Source organism: Salvelinus fontinalis, chromosome 2 (assembly GCF_029448725.1).
Source record: "Salvelinus fontinalis isolate EN_2023a chromosome 2, ASM2944872v1, whole genome shotgun sequence".
Classification (NCBI taxonomy): Eukaryota; Metazoa; Chordata; class Actinopteri; order Salmoniformes; family Salmonidae; genus Salvelinus; species Salvelinus fontinalis.
The window spans coordinates 36332655-36355538 of record NC_074666.1 but is presented as its reverse complement, the minus strand read 5'-3'; the positions used below and the strand labels follow the sequence as shown (position 1 = coordinate 36355538).

General features: G+C 41.5%; 1 protein-coding gene across 1 annotated transcript in view; it reads left to right on the top strand.

Moving 5' to 3' along the window:
- The first annotated feature begins 5574 nt into the window (after window positions 1-5574).
- The window catches only part of LOC129817826 (zinc finger SWIM domain-containing protein 7-like), a 21290-nt gene continuing 3980 nt past the window's right edge, over window positions 5575-22884 (top strand). Inside the window, exons 1-3 of the mRNA XM_055873404.1 lie at window positions 5575-5898; window positions 14165-14186; window positions 14683-14785. Of these exons, the coding sequence (XP_055729379.1) occupies window positions 5823-5898; window positions 14165-14186; window positions 14683-14785 (201 nt within the window). The 5' untranslated portion in view covers window positions 5575-5822. The remainder of the gene's footprint in view (window positions 5899-14164; window positions 14187-14682; window positions 14786-22884) is intronic.

Here is a 22884-nt window from a genome sequence, read left to right as displayed (position 1 = left end):
TCCCATATTTGTAGTTTGGTTTGGCAAGTTGAGATCGCAATGTATAGGCTGTTTACTTCACTGTCTAGTCTGTGTCTACATATGACTTGACATGGAACAAGAGCACACATATCTTGGCCTGCCCCTCTCTAACTTGGAAAAGAGGACATATATCACTTAAAGCAGTCCGGTGAATGTTCTCTGCGGATAACACCAGGTTTCCAATAATTATTTTCAATAACTTACTCTGCATTTTCTCCATATGGTCTAGCTTTTTGGTTGAAAGGGGACCTGTAGGGTTTGAAATCAGATCTTTGTAACCTATGAGAAGAGAATAAATTGGACTTTTGTTAATTATTATTTTCTAGGACTTTTGTCTATCCACAAACATATTGGCACCCTTGCACTTTTCTTAATAATTAAATAATTCCCTATTTCTTCTAAAAAAATAAGTTGAAATTGAAAAAACAGTTGTCTCCAAACCTTATTGGATTCTTCAACATTGCAGAACCAATTAGATTTTTGTAAACTTAAGTTTACAATTTTAATTTAGAAAATGAAGACATGGCACGGACAAAATTAACACCCTGGAGCTTAACTCAGCAAAAAAAGAAACGTCCCTTTTTCTGGACGCTGTCTTTCAAAGATAATTTGTCAAAATCCAAATAACTTCACAGATCTTCATTGTAAATGGTTTAAACACTGTTTTCCATGCTTGTTCAATGAACCATAAACAATTAATGAGCATGCACCTGTGGAACGATCGTTAAGACACTAACAGCTTACAGACAGTAGGCAATTAAGGTCACAGTTATGAAAACTTAGAACACTAAAGAGGCCTTTCTACTGACTGAAAAACACCAAAAGAAAGATGCCCAGGGTCCCTGCTCATCTGCGTGAACGTGCCTTACGCATGCTGCAAGGAAGCGTGAGAACTGCAGATGTGGCCAGGGCAATAAATTGCCATGTCTGTACTGTGAGATGCCTAAGACAGCGCTACAGGTAGACAGGACGGACAGCTGATCGCCCTCGCAGTGGCAGACAAAGGGTAACAACACCTGCACAGGATCGGTACATCCGAACATCACACCTGTGGGACAGGTACAGGAAGGCAACAACAACTGCCCGAGTTACACCAGGAACGCACAATCCCTCCATCAGTGCTCAGACTGTCCACAATAGGCTGAGAGAGGCTGGACTAAGGGCTTGTAGGCCTGTTATAAGACAGGTTCTCACCAGACATCACCGGCAACAACGTCGCCTATGGGCACAAACCCACCGTCGCTGGACCAGACAGGACTGGCAAAAAGTGCTCTTCACTGACGAGTCATGGTTTTGTCTCACCAGGGGTGATGGTCGGATTCGCGTTTATCGTCGAAGGAATGAGCGTTACACCGAGGCTTGTACTCTGGACCGGGATCGATTTGGAGGTGGAGGGTCACAGCATCATCGGACTGAGCTTGTTGTCATTGCAGGCAACGCTGTGCGTTACAGGGAAGACATCCTCCTTCCTCATGTGGTACCCTTCCTGTAGGCTCATCCTGACATGACCCTCCAGCATGACAATGCCACCAGCCATACAGCTCGTTCTGTGCTTGATTTCCTGCAAGACAGGAATGTCAGTGTTCTGCCATGGCCAGCGAAGAGCCTGGATCTCAATCCCATTGAGCACGTTTGGGACCTGTTGGATCGGAGGGTGACGGATAGGGCCATTCCCCCCAGAAATGTCCGGGAACTTGCAGGTGCCTTGATGGAAGAGTGGGGTAACATCTCACAGCAAGAACTGGCAAATCTGGTGCAGTCCATGAGGAGGAGATGCACTGCAGTACTTAACGCTGGTGGCCACACCAGATACTGACTGTTAATTTTGATTTTGACCGCCCCTTTGTTCAGGAACACATTATTCCATTTCTGTTAGTCACATGTCTGTGGAACTTGTTCAGTTTATGTCTGTTGTTGAATCTTGTTATGTTCATACAAATATTTACACATGTTAAGTTTGCTGAAAATAAACGCAGTTGACGTTTCTTTTTTGCTGAGTTTAGTACTTGGTTGTACAGTCTTTTGCCAAGAAATGCTTCTTGAAGTTGTAGCCATCAATGAGCTTTCTACTGTCAATTTGGCCCAGTCTTCAACAGCAATGCTCTAATTCTTTAATGTTAGAAATGCCCTTCACCAACTGCTGTTTTCAGCTTTTGTCATTTCTTGATTATTATGTGTTTGATTTATTTGTGTACATGTTTGACATTTTTCTGCATTGTTAGGACCATAAGCTTTTCACTGCACCTACTATAACATCTGCTAAACTGTATATGCGACCAATAAACTTGGATTTGATTTAGGTTATGGATGTGATAAAGATCTGGGCCCAGATTCACAAAACACTTCTTACGCAAAAACTTAAGAAGCTTCTTAAGAAAAATAAGAAGTTCATAAGATAGTTCGTAAGTGCAGTTCCTCAACAATATAAGATTGAATGATTTTCTTACAAACTTCTCAAATATCTTACAAATCTTAAGATTTTAGTGTTAGGGTTCGGCAATCGTTTTAGCTAGCTATCTAGCAATGGCAATCATGTTAGCCTATTTCTTACTAAGATTAATGTTCTAAAACATGTTCTTGGGTTTGTGAGTGAATTAAACTTGTTCAATTGCTTGCATGAGCTTTTTTCTCACTACCCTGAGTTTAAGACAAGGGTTTAGCTATCATGGAATTAAGAACATTTCCAATAACTTTCTTTTCAAGAATCTAATTTCTTCTTAACTTTTTGCTTAAGGAAAAACAAGATACAGCGCAAGAAAATTTCCAATAACCTTTTTGAGGAATAGCAACTTTGCTTAAATGTATTCTTAAATCTATAGTTAAGGAAAAAATGAAATTTCTTCTTAAAACTTCTTAGGTATAGGGGGCGACATTTTCACTTTTGGATGAATTTGTGCCCAAATTAAACGGCCTCGTACTCTGTCCTAGATCATATGATAAGCATATTATTATTACTATTGGATAGAAAACACTCTGAAGTTTCTAAAACTGTTTGAATTATATCTGTGAGTAAAACAGGACTCATATGGCAGGCAAACTTCCAAACAGGAAGTGAAAATTCTGAAATTGGTCGCTGTGAAAGGCATCGCCTATTCAATTGCCTTATATTTATGGATCTGTATGCACTTCAGACGCCATCCACTAGATGTCAACAGGCAGTAGAATGTGGAATGAAGCATATAGCTTCATGTGGGACCGGATGAGAGCCTTTGGAGTGACAGGTCAGGCAGATTTCCAGTTCTTGGCCACGCACAGAGGGCATGTGATGTCTTTGTCTGCACTGCGTTAGATAGACATGAAGAAATGATCCGTTTGGGACGTTATTGGATATATATGAGAAAAACATCCTGAAGATTGATTCTCAACTAAGTTTGACCAGATTATTCGACTTGTAATACCACTTTTTGAAGTTTTCGTTCAACGTTTTCGTTCAATTGGGTTACCGCACTAAAAACTGCTATGGTGAAACCCCTTCTGAAGTAATCTAGATTCTTCAGCACTTAGCAATTTTCACGGCAATCTCCAACCTTCCATTCTTAAGCAAAATTCTGGAGAAATTGGTTTACAAACAGCTAAATTATTTTTAAGTGCCAACAGCACAGAGACAACCTTTGTTATAGTGTAAATGATCTTAAAGCCAACACAGATGCCAAACAGCATCAATACATATCAGACATGCGTTAAAATTATGTACCCAGTAGGTCTCTCAGGTCCTCTGGCACTGGCCTAGGACCACAAGGCAATGGTGTTCAATGGCGAGGGTACATAAAGATGGCGGCCCCCATACTTACCACAAATGACTTGTTTGCTAAGTTCACCATATTGTACATTGCTCTCCGTTACTGTTTTTTTGTATCAGCATCAGCACAGTATACATGATCCAAATTCTAGCTCCTAGACGGCGGCAATTTGAAAAAACAAAAAAGTAGAATGGTTCAATGCACGAGTAAATCATCACATTCTTCTTTTTCTTCTGTGGATTTTATATGGTGGTTGGCAGCCAACTTTAAGGTGCGATTACGGTCTAAATCCTACCCAATAATCTCATCTCCCTAAGGAAACTAAATACATAATTAAATGCTACATCCCCTGAAGATTTCCCCAGCAGTTCACTTAATCCGGGCTATGAAGGATTATTCACTTCATTCAATCCCATTACTGCTCAAATCGAATAACAATCGCTCCCTTTCCCTCACATATTTCTGGCACTGTAATAGAACATGTTCCACTGTCTCCATCTCCTCCTGACAATGATCACACCTCCCAGTCGGATGTTTCCTCACCAATTTCAATGTACTATTCAGCCTTGTGTGTCCCAGTCTCAGCTTTGTGATTACCCTTTCCTCCCTTCTCTCTCAGCCTGAGGACCTCCCTGCCCCCACCTTTTCCTGAATCTTATACAGGTATCTTCCCTTTCTCTCCCTGTTCCACAACTCTTGCCACTTATTTTGAACCACTGTTCTTATTAACCCATTGACTTCTGCTTTACTGATTGACAATTCCATCTCAACATTAGGATGTTTAATAGCCTGCTTGGCGATCACATCCACATCCACCTCCTCATACTCCTTTACTCTCACATGAGCTGGTACCCAGAGGAACATGAAAAAGACCCCTATCTGTTTCACCCTATGCAAGCACTGCAAAACCTCATACAATACATCCTGTCTACTCTGAGACACCAAATTTAAACTCATCAGTGCTGCACGTGAGTCAGAGCAGATGACTACCCTGTCTGGCCTCACCTCCTCCACCCACTTGTAGCTAGTAGTATAGCCAACAACTCCATTGAACCATGTCGCGCGCCGTAGTTTAAGAACAGTGCTAAAAATAATGTCATATCTGAATTCCTCAAATTTAATGCATCTTCGCTATTCATAAAATATAATTGGAGGAACTGAATGCAAGTACCCAGCTAGGATTGCTAAACTGAAGTCTACACACATATTTCATCTCACATTAAACATCATACCACTTTTGCATAGGACTCAAATTCATCCCAGTAATTTTATGGGATAAATACAACCTAAACCTGCAACAAGAAATATGAATAAATCAGCTAGAGAAAAACCTTTGCCTGATAAACCATCAGGGGATAGATTTCGCCATTAGTCATCTGAAATATAGCAGTTCAGATATTTAATCATATGAACTTGGTCAATTACCAAATAGGGCTATCTTCTGTATACCACCCCTACCTTGTCACAACTCAACTGACTGGCTCAAACGCATTAAGAAGGATAGAATTCAACAAATTAACCTATCACCCATTTCTTAAACGGAACGAACCTGGGAAGGACCTACAGTGTAGCTGAATTTGTCGAATACAAACTCTCGTTTTAGTTGCAGAACGTTTGTACCTGTTGTATTCGGCGCATGTTACAAATAACATTTGATTTGAGTAGGCCATTCCAGTCACCTTTTTTACTAATATCAAATGTTTTCCTTTGAAATTTGGCGCCATCTACAAGGTTAAAAATAAACGTTGCAGTCAAACACTTGAATACAGTAGTTGCAATTTAAAAACAACTTACCCTCCCATCCTGATGGTGGCGCCAATACATAGCTTACTTCCCCCCTGAAGAACAACGCAACAAAACCAGTTGGAAAAATACCCGAGAGTTTTAGCTAACTAGCTGTGTTATTTGATATTTTCCCTCTAGTAGATCAATAACTAATGAGGTAAACAACTCAGTACTTTGACCAACCTATATCGACTGGTTGACCTCTGATCAATTTTGTATCTCGTGCGCTTTGCCCATAAACATTTTCTGGTATATTTGCTGTAGCTAATTTTTGAGATGCCTTCATTTTTACCTATGGTGGCCGAACAACTCTTCAAAGACATACAGAAGACATACCAAGAGAAAACTAAAAGTGAGTTACAGTTTTCCTTGTACAGAATCTCATCTGTCAAGTCTCTAGTCGGGCATGCCAGCCAGAAGATGGCACTGTTGTTTTGGCTTTGTTTTATGGTCATTGTCAGATGGACCATTGAGATTCCTATGATTTTAAGTCAAATAACATTTTATTGGTCGCTCACACATATTTTGCAGATGTTGTCGCAGGTGCAGCGAAATGCATATGCTTCTAGCTCCAACAGTACAGTAATACTAAACAACACACACACGTCCCCAAAAATAGAAATAAAAAAATATCAGAAACGTTCTGAGCAAATAATTTAAGAAATAACACACACAAATACTGCAAAGTTGTCGTAAGGATAGACATAGCGACCATAGCTGTGTTCGAATACTTATGCTAACCATAATATTTGTGACGTACATTGAGTATGTAGTATGCTTATTAGTCATAGTATGAATTTAGGTAGTATGCCAAAAGTTCCTGATGTCAAATCAAATCAACTTTTATTGGTCACGTACTGTACACATGGTTAGCAGATGTTATTACGAGTGTAGCGAAATGCTTGTGCTTCTAGTTATGAAAGTGCAGCAATATCTAACAAGTAATCTAACAATTCCACAACAACTACCTAATATACAGAAATCTCAGTAAAGGGATGGAATAAGAATATGTACATATGAATATATGGATGAGCAATGACCTGTGCAGCATAGGCAAGATGCAATAGATGGTATTAAATACAGTATATACATATGGGATGAGTAATGCAAGGTATGTAAACATAATTTATTAAAGTGGCATTAATAAAGTGACAAGAGATCCATTTGTTAGAGTGGCCAATGATTTCAAGTCTGTATGTAGGCAACAGCCTCTCTGTGTTAGTGATGGCTGTTTAACAGTCTGATGGCCTTGAGATAGAAGCTGTTTTTCAGTCTCTAGGTCCCAGCTTTGATGCACCTGTACTGACCTCGCCTTCTGGATGGTAGCGGGGTGAACAGGCAGTGGCTCAAGTGGTTGTTGTCTTTGATGATCTTTTTGGCCTTCCTGTGAAATTGGATGCTGTAGGTAGGTGTCCTGGAGGGCAGGTAGTTTGCCCCCGGTGATGCGTTGTACAGACCTCACTACACTCTGGAGAGCCCTGCGGTTGTGGGCGGTGCAGTTGCTGTACCAGGATGTGATACAGCCCGACAGGATGCTCTCAATTGTACATCTGTAAAAGTTTGTGAGGGTTTTAGGTGACAAGCCAAATTTCTTCAGCCTCCTGAGGTTGAAGAGGCACTGTTGCACCTTCTTCACCACGCTGTCTGTGTGGGTGGACCATTTCAGTTTGTCTGTGATCTGTACGCCGAGGAACTTAAAACTTTCCACTTTCTCCACTGATGTCCTGTCGATGTGGATAGGGGGGTGCTCCCTCTGCTGTTTCCTGAAGTCCACGATCATCTCCTTTTGTTTTGTTTAGTGAGAGGTTGTTTTCCTGACACCACACACCGAGTGCCCTCACCTCCTCCCTAAGGCTGTCTCGTCGTTGTTGGTGATCAAGCCAACTACTGTTGTGTCGTATGCAAACTTTATGATCGAGTTGGAGGTGTGCATGGCCACGCAGTCATGGGTGAACAGGGAGTACAGGAGAGGGCTGAGAACGCATCCTTGTGGGGCCTCAGTGTTGAGGACCAGCGAAGTGGAGATGTTGTTTCCTACCTTCACCACCTGGGGGCGGCCTGTCAGGAAGTCCAGGACCCAATTGCACAGGGCGGGGTTGAGACCCAGGACCTCAAGCTTAATGATGAGCTTGGAGGGTACTATGGTGTTGAATGCTGAGCTGTAGTCAATGAACAACATTCTTACATGGGATAGGGCAGTGTAATAGTGATTGCATTGTCTGTGGACCTATAGTGGCGGTATGCAAATTGCAGTAGGTCTAGGGTGACAGGTAAGGTGGAGGTGATATGATCCTTGACTAGTCTCTCAAAGCACTTCATGATGACGGAAGTGAATGCTACGGGGCGATAGTCATTTAGTTCAGTTACCTTTGCCTTCTTGAGTACAGGAACAATGTTGGCCATCTTGAAGCATGTGGGGACAGCAGACTGGAATAGGGAGAGATTGAATATGTCCGTAAACACACCAGCCAGCTGGTCTGCACATGCTCTGAGGATGCGGCTAGGGATGCCGTCTGGGCCGGCAGCCTTGCGAGGGTCAACACATTTAAATGTCTTACTCACGTCGGCCACTGACAAAGAGAGTCCACAGTCCTTGGTAGAGGGCCGCATCGGTGGCACTATATTATCCTCAAAGCGGGAAAAAGAAGGTGTTTAGTTTGTCTGGAAGCAAGACGTCGGTGTCCGTAACGTGGCTGGTTTTCTTTTTGTAGTCCGTGATTGTCTGTAGAACCTGGCACATACGTCTCGTGTCTGAGCCGTTGAATTGCGTCTCCACTTTGTCCCTATACTGACATTTCACTTGTTTGATTGCCTTGAGGAGGGAAAAACTACACTGTTTGTATTCGGCCATATTATCCACGGTTTCTTTATCCACGGTTTCTGGTTAGGGTAGGTTTTAATAGTCACAGTGGGTACAACATCTCCTATGCACTTCCTTATAAACTCACTTACCAAATAAGCGTATAAATCTACATTACAGGCTATATGTCCCAATCCGCGTGATCAAAACAATCTTGAAGCGTGGATTCCGATTGGTCAGACCAGCGTTGAATAGACCTTGTCACGGGTACATCCTGATTGAGTTTCTGCCTATAGCAGGGGACCAAAATGGAGTCGTGGTCAGATTTGCCAAAGGGAGGGCGGGGGAGGGCCTTGTATGCATCGCAGAAGTTAGAGTAGCAGTGATCCAGTGTTTTGCCAGCCCGGGTACTACAATCAGCCCGGGTACTTCAAGAGTATGTTACAATTTCTGATGTCACTCTTGAAAGCAACCCTTGCCCTAATTTCGTCTACCTTGTTATCTAGAGACTGGACATTAACGAGTAATATACTCGGAAGCTGTGGGTGGTGTGCGCGCTTCCAAAGTCTGACCAGAAGGCCGCTCCGTACTACATTCGCCAAAATACGAGGTATACAAGCAATGGACACTATTTCTGTGCTTCTATGGCCCATAATGCAATTCCTCAGAAAATGAGCGTGGCTTCACAACATTTTCAGATTTGAGGAAAATGGCGGAAAAATATGCAGCAAAAATTCGACAAGAACGGATTCAAATTTGCTGCTTTAACTAATTATGACAAATGTTATGAAAATAATGAGCAACGTAATGACTTTTCTAATAAGTTGCACATTATGTTGGCTGACAATTTGTTAGCTACGCTATCCTTACGAACCGCATAGCATATCTTTACAGCAGTATGTACCAGGTATGTTAGCTAACTACTGTACCGTTAGTAGGCTACTAATACATCGACCTTGCCAGTATTTACTTTATGCTACCTAACTAACTATCCAGCGTTTATTGACTTGATTATTCACTTCATTCATAGCTTAGCTAAGTGGTGTAGTCGTTCAGGTGGATTTGTAAATTCGCTCTGGCTATCTACTCTGATTTCAGAGCCCTCTCGTCTGACTGTGCCAGGCAGAGCATAGAATATCCAGTGCATTTACGAATGCTCAACACCCGTTGAATGTGGCCTTTGTCAGTAAAAGTCAGCAAAAAAGCATAATTCAATTGTTGCCAGCAGCACAGTTAGCCACCAACGCTCTGGATAACATGAAAACTGCCTAACCAGCTCTGCTAGGGCGAGTAAAATAGTCAGAGTGAGGTGTTCTCTCATTTGTGTCTAGAAGTAGCTAGCAAGTTAGCTTGGTGCTTGAATGCCGTTGTGAGGTCAGAACGCTCGGATTAACCCTACTCCTCGACCAGAGCGTCCAGTGTGCGCTCTGAATGCCCCGAATTTACAAATGGACAATCTGACAACGCCTTAAATTTACGAACGCCCAGAGCACACTCTAGCACTCCAGATTGAATTTACAAACACACCCGAAGTCTAGCTAGTAGTTTGTTGTGCTAACAAGCTAGCAAAGAGGTTGCATACAACAGCATCAACTTCCGGTAGAAAGACGCAAGTACGCTCAACTGAAAGGATACCATTTGTTTACAGTATACTAAAATGAACTATATACTCATTAAGTATGTAGTATTATTACAGTTATTATTTAGATAAACTATGCTAAATATGTTCACATGTCACCAAATCATTTATTAAAACACACTGTTTTGCAATGAAAATATGTTCACATGTCACCAAATAATTTATTAAAACACACTGTTTTGCAATGAAGGTCTTCAGTAGCTTCAACAGCACTCTGTAGGGTAGTGCCATGGTGTAGCCGAAGGACAGCTAGCTTCTGTCCTCCTCTGGGAACATTGACTTCAATACAAAACCTAGGAGGCTCGTGGTTCACACCCCCTTCCATAGACACAATAATTATGACAACTTCTGGAGTACATCCTCCAATCTATCAGAGCTCTTGCAGCATGAACTGACATGTTGTCCACCCAATCAAAGGATCAAATAATTAATCTTGTACTGAAAGCATAAGCTACAGCTAGCTAGCACTGCGGTGCATAACAGGTGGTGAGTAGTTTACTCAAAGAGAGAGAAAGACAATAGTTGAACAGTTTTGAACAAATTAATTTCTTCAAAAATGAAAGAGATGCAAGAGCTATATTTCATTATACACTGCTCAAAAAAATAAAGGGAACACTTAAACAACACAATGTAACTCCAAGTCAATCACACTTCTGTGAAATCAAACTGTCCACTTAGGAAGCAACACTGATTGACAATAAATTTCACATGCTGTTGTGCAAATGGAATAGACAAAAGGTGGAAATTATAGGCAAATAGCAAGACACCCCCAATAAAGGAATGGTTCTGCAGGTGGTGACCACAGACCACTTCTCAGTTCCTATGCTTCCTGGCTGATGTTTTGGTCACTTTTGAATGCTGGCGGTGCTTTCCCTCTAGTGGTAGCATGAGACGGAGTCTACAACCCACACAAGTGGCTCAGGTAGTGCAGTTCATCCAGGATGGCACATAAATGCGAGCTGTGGCAAAAAGGTTTGCTGTGTCTGTCAGTGTAGTGTCCAGAGCATGGAGGCGCTACCAGGAGACAGGCCAGTACATCAGGAGACGTGGAGGAGCCGTAGGAAGGCAACAACCCAGCAGCAGGACCGCTACCTCCGCCTTTGTGCAAGGAGGTGCACTGCCAGAGCCCTGCAAAATGACCTCCAGCAGGCCACAAATGTGCATTGTGTGTGATTGACTTGGAGTTACATTGTGTTGTTTAAGTGTTCACTTTATTTTTTTGAGCAGTGTATTTTTTTTAAATTTACTTCGCTAGTGACTGCAGCTAGTTAGTTTAGCCTACTGAAACACCAAGCTCAAACAGAGAGGGCTGCTATGTTAGCTAGCTGGCTATGGCTATCCAACCCTGGAACACATTCAAGTCAAGGTACGTTTTTATTTGATTTATTTATTGCCACCAGAGCCCGCCGGTGTAACTGCTAAACTGCTTGCTGTACACTGTACTGCATGACTGTAGTGGGTTTAGTAACACAGTTGTATTAGCGATGTTGACTATGATGTTAATAGAGTGACAATGATGTAGGCTGTGTGTTGCAGTTATGATATTAAGGTTTGGCTTGCAAAGTTTTTTCACATGGTCACAGACAGCTGATGTGTTGTGCACTTAAGTCCACAAGCAAAGGGAAAATGTGAGAGGAGGAGAGTGCATAGATGTGAGAAGGAATTATGCAACGATCAAAGGGGTCATGTTGTTTGTATGTGGCTGCTATGAAAGTAAATTGTGTTTGTGTGTGATCAGGGGTGTATTCTGCTGAAAAACGTTTCTTAAACGGAAGCAAATGGAACGAAATGGGGATAAACATATCTGAAATTTGTCCAATAGACAATTTGTCCAACGGTTGGACTAATGATTACACCCTGGATCAGCTAGATACAGACAAGAGTGTGCAGGAGTTTGTCTTGATGGGTGATCTGAGTCAGGATTGGTTATCATCTAGCTCTGATCAACTCAAAATTCTATGCAATACCTATAATCTCACTCAGATTGTCAACAGTGTAACTAAATTGAATTTGTAGTATCCTCTGAAATCCTCTGTGATTGATTTGTTCTTAACCAATACTCCTCATCGATTTAATGCTTCTGGTATTTTTGCAAATTACATAAGTGATCACTTTGCTATTGCCTGTGTGAGAGATGGTAAAATATCTAAGCGATCTCCAAGTGTCATTACGAAAATATGTATTTAGCATTGAATGGAATAGAATAGAATTAATCCCAGATGTTGAATTAGCCTTTTCTTACTTCCACAACGCATTCCAAGATGTATGCAATAGGCATGCCCCCTTTAAAAAAATTCAGGATTAAGGGCAGAGAGAACCCTTGGTTTACTGAGGAACTTACTAAAATCATAAGGGAACGAAATACTATGTGGGCTAAAGCAAGATGGTCTGGTTTGGCGGATGATTGGATGGCTTTTAAACATCTTCGAAATCTGGGTGTGGCTATGACCCGAAAACTGAAAGCAGACCACTACCTTAAATCTACTTCGGATAATTTAAATAATCCTTCCAAATTTTGGCAAGTAGTGGATGGTTTGGAGTGCAAAAAAGATGCACAGCTTCCCAAACAATTATTGGTAGACACACAGATTGTAACTGAGAGAACCTCTATTCTGAAAGCCTTACATCAGCATTTTCTTGATGCAGGCAGTTTATTTGAAAAGGTTAAAGGTATAAATGAGCCCCCTGTGCACTCCTTCGCCAGGTTCTCCTTCTTATCCTTCTCTGTTTCAGAAGTGCTTAAAGCCCTGAAAGATATTGAAAGAAAGAAATCCCCTGGCCCTGATGATCTAGACCCCCGCCTACCAAAAATTAGAACAGGTCATGGTAGAAATAGTTTTAGTTACTCAGCTCTGTGGTCCTGGAATTCTCTCCTGAACATTAAAAAATGTGATGATCTAGTCACATTGGTGGAGTTTAAACACTCGGCCAATGTAAATATCATAGATGTGTAATTGTCTTTAGGACAGCTGTTTTTCAGTCATGCCATTTGTGTTTCTTTACGTAATATGTAATTGTTGTACTGTATGTTTGTCTATAGTTTTGTTCAATGTTGTGTTAGTGTATGTAAGTTGTTTTGTCTGAAACTTTGTTCCCCCTGCTGCTGTTGGACCAGGTCTCTCTTGAAAAATAGATTTTTATCTCAATGAGAAAAACCTGTATAAATAAAGGTTAAAACATTTTTAATGTGTCAATGTCTGTCACCTTGATTATTCAAAATTCTCTCAACCTGTGCACCTACGTTGTAAACTTTTATTCATAGACTAGGTTGTAGCAACCACATGATGGCGGGTATAGGGAAAATTTGAGTATCCAAAATCTATTGATGTTACATTGATCTGGGTGAATGGAATATGAATGACAGTCATCCAATATGCTGTAATAGAAAAGACCATGCTCATTAAAAAAATATATTAAACGGCACCGACCGCCACTGCTTCTTATCCATAGGGTTTTCAGTGGTTAGCTTCGCCCACGATTGGCTGCTTGTGAACTACAATTCCGACGCTGTGTTTTAACGTTTAAAAACTTAAATAATCATCGCTTGGGAAACGGTTTTCGAAACGTATGCTGATATGCCCCTTATCGTTCATATCAGCGAGAAAGAATATTTAAAATAAAAAAGATAAACTGTAGCCGTTTTACACAGAGCCATAGTCTGTGTGAGCCTCCAGTTGACGAACTACACTTCCTCCCCAGTTACACAAACACACAGGTTCGGCGCACGCTAGATAGCTATTTAGCACATTTAGCACCTGTCTTCTGTAAAAAAAAATAAAAGTGCTGTAACATGAAGATATGGCCGTGTGGAAACACTAACCCTGACCCTATAAAGGTGTGTAGTAATGTAACCTTTTAGTTTTCAGAAAATTATTTATTATTATTTCTCGTTCCTTATGTTTCCAAAACCGTACTGCAAGCTGCAGTAGCTACACGCTTCTTCAACGAGGTCAAGCCCTTATTTCCTCCAGAAGCCCAGCCAGCCAACTCCTCCCTTACTACAGTACTCATCCATTACTGTCTTCATGAGAACTAAGGAAAGGAAATTGCAAATTCATTTTTCATTAAGCTATGTCTCTGAGGAATTATTTACCAATAAATCCTAGATTAAAGCCTATTTAAAACCAAATGAGGGAATTATTCTAACCCCATCACTGTTTTTTTGTGTTTTCTTTGCAGTTCCTGATGACCTGCTTATTGCGTGAGTATTACCTTTTACCTTTATTTTTACCTGGGGATTATTTGCTTTATTGGGGAAACCAGTTATGTGGGAGACGGGGTGGCCTTTTATGGCATGTGCTTTCCACAGTGGGATGGAGATGCCGTCACCCAGATAGCAGGGCCCTCCCCTGTTGGTTGGTTGGTGAAAATTTCCAGATATTGTGGGTGCTGTGGCTGTGTCACAGCCACATCCTGTCCTGTATGATGTTATTCTTGAAGGGTGATTTTCTTGGTGTAGCACCTCTTCATTCCTTTGTTACCTGCTTTTCACTGGCTAATTGGCTGAGTGTGTTAGGAATGATGCTATCAGGCTTAATGTCTGTCGCTCTGTCTCTCAGGTGTTTGTTTATATCCATTGCTGCGTTGTTGTTTATATGCATTATATCTCCATTAAAAGTACTTTTACATTACGTTGAGGGCTAGCCTTAATATGGGTCTCTTTCCATGCCTGTCCCCTATCCCTATCTCTCTCCCAGGCTGAGGTTTGTGTTTGGCTCCTGTGCCCTCCAGGCCTTGGACCTGGTGGACCAGCGCTCTGTCACCTGTGTCTCATCCCCCAGTGGACGGAGAGCTTATCAGGTGAACATCTGCTACCCACTTTGCACTAGAGTACTCACTTTCCCAATAAACCACCTAGTGAAACATTTGATAATCAATCGACCATGATTCACACAAAAGAGCGATGAAAGGAAAATGTACAGCTAAGTCTTGAGCATTTTGACCCTCTTGTATACTATAGACACCCTAATGAGAAGCTATTATCTTCCCAACACTTGACATCAATGCCAGAACCTCACATAAGGACTGATTAATTACTGCTGTACTCATGGAAAACCACCTAATCCATAGCCATTCCCTACCAGTCCCAGAGTCCCTGTAGGCCATGTCCTCTTGCATCATAGCAGGGCCTGTCTAGTCCAGTCAGTACAGTTCAGTTATGGTCAATGTGACCCAAGTTTCCTGTAAACGCCTTTGACAGCTTTAATGATATGGGACAGAAAAAACACAATGAGGCTAAAAACAGACAGTGGTTTCTGTTTCTTTGGAATAAATTCCTTAATTGTTTTTTCCCCTTCTCCTCAAGTTTTTGGTGACTTCTGTGGTGAAATTAGGTGGTGTTTATTGTAAATGTTTAGGCTATAACATGATGTGGTTCCGGGCACAAATTCAGTTCTACATTTCCATAGAAAGTTATTACGGTTTCTCCTAAAACATCTGTGAGTGAAAAAACTGTGTTGGAAAGCCTATGCAGAAACAAGTAGATAAGTCTTCCAATATCGCACTCTTCCCATATTCATGTAGTGTGGTTGCTCCATTTGCAATACTATTTACTCTTTAAATATACAAGTGTCGAATGGGGCCCTTTGACACTGTGACAGTTTTATTTGCTATGGGTGGGTGTTCTAAGGAGATGTGTGAGTAAGATTTAGTGGGCAGCTGCCTTCAGTGAGCTGTGCTATCTTCCCATATTTTTGGAGTAACTCGTTTCCGTGGCTTTATTGTTCTATAAAAACAAACCCCCAAAATCAAGAGATGCTAGCTAGCTATGTCGTTCCTCTTAGATTACTTTCTCTCCTCTTGTCTTTTACTTTTTGACCACTAATCTTTAAGGAGATCGTGATTTGAGTGCAATTGTCACCTAGCTATTGTTTTCTATCCATCCCTGGAACTGTCTGTCTGCAGAGAAAAATAGTTAATTCAGAAGTATTGAGACATATCCGTACAGTAAGTGTGATTGGGATAACTTGAACCAGACCAGGTTAAGTTGCCTTGTTTTGGGTCAGGGAGGGAGGGTAGACCATATTTGGGGAGTTGAGAGTAAAGATTTACTTTGATTCAGTAGTCGAGGACCTTTTGTTTTTCTCCTCCCCTGAGTTCTTAGCCAGGAGGAAATATTGTGTTCTTCCCTGAATTGAATTGAACTTTATTGATCTACAGGGGATTTCAGTCAGCATGTCAATTATAATGAGAAATCCAACAAGGGAACCTGAGGCAACTGCCCAAGTGTCACAATGATGGTGTTGGAGGATTGCCATGGCACCTGCATCCTGTTTTTCTTCCATTTGACAACACTAGAAATTTAACCAGGGTATATTGTATAAGTGTATATTGTTTTATAAAGAAAGTGTGTGTTTTTTGGCTTCTTGCGGTCAATTTGCCAATTATTTGTAATTATGTTCCAGCCCCCTGACCGTCCGCTCAAGAAAAGTTGATGATCCTTGATTTGGGGTAACTCACTCTGCAACATTGTGAAGGCGTCTGGCCACTGATCCCACCAACCCACGCCTCTATTTTTATCCAGCAGCTCAAAGCTTTTATGATGTCAGAGAAACTTCAAACGTCAGGTTTTTACTGACCAGAATCATGACACAGCCAGTTGGACGTCACTTCTGAGAAGAGGCTTGACTTGCAATAACACCTAGATAAATAAACTCAGTCTGAAGAGCTTAGTTTATACCCCCCTTTTCTGGACGTAGGTCTACTTTGTAGCTCTGGGCTGTGTGTGTCTGTTGTGAAACTAATGAATACACTGGCCTGTCCCTGCACTCTTATCTATAATCTAAAAAGGGTTATTTGGCTGTCCCCATAGGAGAACCCTTCTGCGTTCTATGCAGAACCCTTTACACAGAGAGTTCTACATGGAAACCAAAAGGGTTCTACATGGAAACCAAAAGGGTTCTAGTTGGAACCAAAAAGGGATCTACCTAGAACCAAAAACAGTTCTCCTATGGGGACACCCAAAGAACCGTTTTGGAACCCTTTTTCCTATGAGTGTGCTCATAGGTTGATACTGTCTGTTTGCCACGTTGACTCAATTATAAATTCAGGTAACCTTTTCCATGAGAATATTTGGTTCGCTCAGTTTGTTGTGACAGGGCACAGAGAATCAGACCAGGGTAAAGTTTAAGGCAGAATAGCAATATACAGTGCGTTCGGAAAGTATTCAGACCCCTTTACTTTTTCCACATTTTGTTACGCTTTAGCGTTATTCAAAAATGTATTAAATACTTTTTCCCCCTTCTCAATCTACAGACAATACCCCATTAATGACACAACAAAAACAGGTTTTTAGAAAATGTTGCAAATTTATCAAAAATAAAAACAGAAATACCTTATTTACATTAGTATTCAGACCCTTTGCTATGAGACTCGAAATTGAGCTCAAGTGCATCCTGTTTCCATTGACCATCCTTGAGATGTCTCTACAACTTGATTGAAGTCCACCTATGGTAAATTCAATTGATTGGACATGATTTGGAAAGGCACACACCTGACTATATAAGGTCCCACAGTTGACAGCATGTCAGAGCAAAAACCAAGCCATGAGGTTGAAGGAATTGTCCGTAGAGCTCCGAGACAGGATTGTGTCGAGGCACAGATCTGGGAAATGGTACCAAAACATTTCTGCAGCATTGAAAATCCCCAAGAACACAGTGGCCACCATCATTCTTAAATGGAAGAAGTTTGGAACCACCAAGACTTCCTAGAGCTGGCCGCCCGTCCAAACTGAGCAATCGTGGGTGAAGGGTGTTGGTCAGGGAGGTGACCAAGAACCAAATGGTTACTCTGACAGAGCTCTTGAGTTCCTCTGTGGAGATGGGAGAAGCTTCCAGAAGGACAACCATCTCTGCAGCACTCCACCAATCAGGCCTTTATGGTTAGAGTGGCCAGATGGAAGCCACTCCTCAGTAAAAGGCACATGAAAGCCCACTTGGAGTTTGCCAAAAGGCACCTAAAGGACTCTCAGACCATGAGAAACAAGAATCTCTGGTCTGATGAAACCAAGATTGAACTCTTTGGCCTGAATGCAAAGCATCACGTCTGGAGGAAACCTGGCACCATCCCTACGGTGAAGCATGGTGGTGGCAGCATCATGCTGTGGGGATGTTTTTTAGCGGCAGGGTCTGGGAGACTAGTCAGGATCGAGGGAAAGATGAACAGAGCAAAGTACAGAGAGATCCGTGATGAAAACCTACTCCAGAGCACTCGGGACCTCAGATTGGGGCGAAGGTTCACCTTGCAAAAGGACAACGACTCTAAGCACACAGCTAAGTCAACGCAGGAGTGGCTTCAGGACAAGTCTCTGAATGTCCTTGAGTGGTCCAGCCAGAGCACGGACTTGAGTCTGATTGAACATCTCTGGAGAGACCTGAAAATAGTTGTGCAGCGTCGATCCCCATCCAACCTGACAGAGCTTGAGAGGATCTTCAGAGAAGAATGAGAGAAAGTGCCAAGCTTGTAGAGTCATACCCAAAAAGACTCACGGCTGTAATCACTGCCAAAGGTGCTTCAACAAAGTATTGCGTAAAGAGTCTGAATACTCATGTAAATGTGATATTTTATTTGTAATAAATTTGCAGACATGAGGAAAGTGTGTGAAGCATTAATTTGGGCTGCAATTTCTGAGGCTGGTAACTCTAATGAACGTATCCTCTGCAGCAGAGGTAACTCTGGGTCTTCCTTTCCTGTGGCAGTCCTCATGAGAGCCAGTTTCATCATTACGCTTGATGGTTTTTGCGACTGCACTTGAAAAACGTTCAAAGTTCTTGAAATTTTCCGCATTGAACGACCTTCATGTCTTAAAGTAAGGATGGACTGTGGTTTCTCTGCTTATTTGAGCTGTTCTTGCCATAATATGGACTTGGTCTTTTACCACATAGGGCTATCTTCTGTATACCACCCCTACCTTGTCACAGCATAACTGATTGGCTCAAACACATTAAGAAAGAAAGAAATTCCACAAATGAACTTTTAACAAGGCACACCTGTTAATTGAAATGCATTCCAGGGGAATACCTCATGAAGCTGGTTGAGAGAATGCCAAGAGTGTGCAAAGCTGTCATCAAGGCAAAGGGTGTCTACTTTGAAGAATCTCAAATATATTTCCATTATTTTTTAACACTTATTTGGTTACTACATGATTCCATTTGTTATTTCATAGTTTTGATGTCTTCACTATTATTCTACAATGTAGAAAATAGTCAAAATAAAGAAAAACCCTTGAAAGAGTAGGTGTGTCCAAATTTTTTGATTGGTACTGTATTTTCTACATACTTTATATCTGGTTTGAGTCTTTTAAGTTTACACTGAAAACGTTTTACCATCCAGAAAATGTTTTATTTTTTTATATACAGTGTATTTTTTTGGAGTGGCGGTCCACCACTACTAAATAAATATAGGGGAAACACTGTTTCACCCCTTTATGATAAATCTAGACAAATAATCCAGAGTTATGATTAGGGTTGCAAAGGGTCGGAAACTTTCCTTAACTAACCGGTGCCCCCGCACATTGACTCTGTACCGGTACCCCCCGGTATATAGTTCCACTATTGTTATTTTACTGCTGCTCTTAAATTACTTGTACTTTTATTTCTTATTCTTATCAGTATTGTTTTTAAATGCATTGTTGGTTAGGGGGTCGTAAGTAAGCATTTCACTGTACGGTTTGTGGTATTCGGCGCATGTGACTAATCAAATTTGATATGATTTCCGGTAAATTTCCAGAATTTTTCCAGAAATTTTCATCGGGAAGTGAAGCCCGGGAATTTTGCTTAAATTCATCAAAAAGGTTAGCTTTATAACAGTGAACCTTTTTTTGTGGGATACACAAGGCAATTCTAGGTCTTGTGGCATATTTTGGTTAAACTATCCCCAATTCAATGGAATTGCAACCCTCTGCATGCACAGTGCATTCTTCCATCACATGTGCAGTGTACTCTTCCATCACATGTACAGCTGATTGTCAAGACCTTGCACACTAATGAGATGCTATTGAGCCCACACTACTACATGTCTGAGCCAAGGACTACATGCTTTCTGGTAAGTTTTGATTACAATACTGGGTGGGGTGAATATATTTTATATGACATGATTTTTTCTTAACTAGTCAATATTAGACTACAGCAAGGTGTGTTTAAATAATTTCTAACTTGTTAACAATTTTTGCTTGTTAGTTTTTGCTAACATGTGGGTTATAGCTTGCTTGAGCCTGCTAACTGAGGAGTGTTAATTCACCTGTTTCCATACATGTTTAATTTTTTTTTTTTTCATGTTTAATTTTAAAACATTTATCTTACAAAGGAGTTAACTGCTTAACTATTTATCTGTACATGGAATTCTATTATTTTTTTTTACAATTTTCTTTCTAAATGCCACAGGCACTATCTGATGTGTGAAGACATTTCACTGCAGCTAATGTAGAAGGAAAAGCTGTGCACATTTGCAAATACTGTGCCAAATCATATGTTGGACCACAGAAGGTATTTGCACTGGTGACAGACAATGCTGCAAACATGAAGGCTGCTTGGTCTAAAGTGGAGGAGTCCTACCCTCACATCACACCCATTGGCTGTGCTGCTCATGCATTGAATCTGCTCCTCAAGGACATCATGGCACTGAAAACAATGGATACACTCTACAAGAGAGTCAAGGAAATATTTAGGTATGTGAAGGATCATCAAGTTATAGCAGCAATCTACCTCACCAAGCAAAGTGAGAAGAATAAGAGCACCACATTGAAGCTGCCCAGCAACACCCGTTGGGGTGGTGTTGTCATCATGTTTGACAGTCTCCTGAAGGGAAAGGAGTCTCCAAGAAATGGCCATATCACAGTCTGCCAATATGGACAGCACCATAAAGAGGATCCTTCTGGATGATGTATTTTGGGAGAGAGTGGTAAGCTGCTTGAAACTCCTGAAACCTATAGCAGTCGCCATTGCACGGATCGAGGGAGACAATGCCATCTTGTCTGATGTTCAGACTCTGCTTGCAGATGTAAGAGAAGAAATCCGTACTGCCCTGCCCACTTCACTGTTGCTCCATGCATAGGAAACTGCAGTTCTGAAATACATCAAAAAGCGTGAAGACTTCTGCCTGAAGCCCATACACGCTGCAGCGTACATGTTGGACCCCACATATGCTGGCAAGAGCATCCTGTCTGGTGCAGAGATCAACAAGGCCTATGGTATCATCACTACCGTGTCTCGCCACCTTGGCCTGGATGAGGGCAAGGTTCTTGGCAGTCTGGTGAAGTACACTTCCAAGCAAGGGCTTTGGGATGGAGATGCAATATGGCAGTCGTGCCAACATATCTCATCAGCCACCTGGTGGAATGGACTGAGGCTCTTTCCCCTGTTGCCTCCATTATCCTCCAAATCCCACCAACATCAGCCGCCTCAGAGCGCAACTGGTCCTTGTTTGAGAACACACACCAAAGCATGCAACAGGCTGACCAATACAAGGGTTGAAAAATTGGTGGCCTGACAACGAGCCATCCTCAACAGGGTTGGAAAGTGATGAGTCTGATGTTCAAGAGGTGGACATTGAGGAGGTCCAGGGAGAAGACATGGAAGCCTGAGAGGAAGACAACCAAAGCTTTAGTTTCTAGACAATAATTTTACAGATGTATGTTAAACGTTTTTGGGAGATGCGAAGGATCATTGGGGATCATTCAATATTCCCTTTTTGTTGTTCAGTGAAATCATCCCATGTGAAGAGTCAACTCATTTAATTAAAGTTAAATTTGTATTTATATTGGAAGGATTTAATCATTTGCAATTGTGTCTACTTATGATAAGGTAAAAGGTTTATGTTTCTGTCTCCATATGATATGGTAAATATATCCAATGTAAACATCTACATTTAAATTATATTAATTTGCATATATTTCTGTTAATTCCCATATATTCCCATTAATTCCCACGGAAAGTTTCCACCTCTGAATAATCCCCAAAATGTGCAACCCTAGTTATGATGCAGTCTGAAGCCTTGAGTAAGATGAATCATCAGCCCTGTGCCTCTCGTGACTTCCCACAAACCATGGCAGTTCTCTATAGTCTTCCCTGACGGGCTGCAACTGAAACTGGGTCTGGCAGTGACGAACTGATGACAGAGCCGTCCCTCCAAACTTCGGAGCTCTCTGGCACATGACGGCTTCCCTCTAAGTAGTCCCGCGTGAACCTGGCATTCCTACCATAAAAATGGAGAAGCCAACTCCAGTCCACGCTGGAGCTCATGTTTCATTTACTGAGATTGAAGAGTATGTAACGCTTCTTGATTTACAGTCTAGCTGACTGTGGATTCCCCTGCTAGGATAGCTTAAACAGCTGCCAAACAGTGGAAGGAGAATACCAGGGAGCGTTTAAGTGTGGTTTTGTGTTGGGCCTACCAAGTTTGCTTTGTGGCCAGAGCTCAGAAGTGGAGACACATTCTGAAATGCAAGCAGAGGACAAAAAAGACCCAAATGTGAGCTGGTTTTCAATGACTAATGCTTTAGAGGCTTCAGCATCACTGATTGGCTTAGGCCGGTCCCATAGAAATACAATAGATTATATTTCTATGGCCAATCCGCCATATATTGAGCCAATTTTCCGTTATTCCCCTCTCCCTGAAGTGTGCGCAGGTTCACTCCCCCTCAACTAGTATATTTTTAAAAAATCATTGAGTTGGTGTGCAGATAGTGTCTACCATTTTGGTATTCTTATACCAATTTAATGTCTTTAAATCCTTGAGGGGAAGTGAATGAGTACACACCCTAGGTTACAGTCTCCCTCCAGTACCCTCAGCCAGGTGGCTCACAGTCTCACAACTCTGCTTTTGTCACTTTTTAAAATCGACTCATTGTAATATTCCCTGAAGAGTTACTCATTTATAATGAAGCGTCACTTTTCTACAAATTA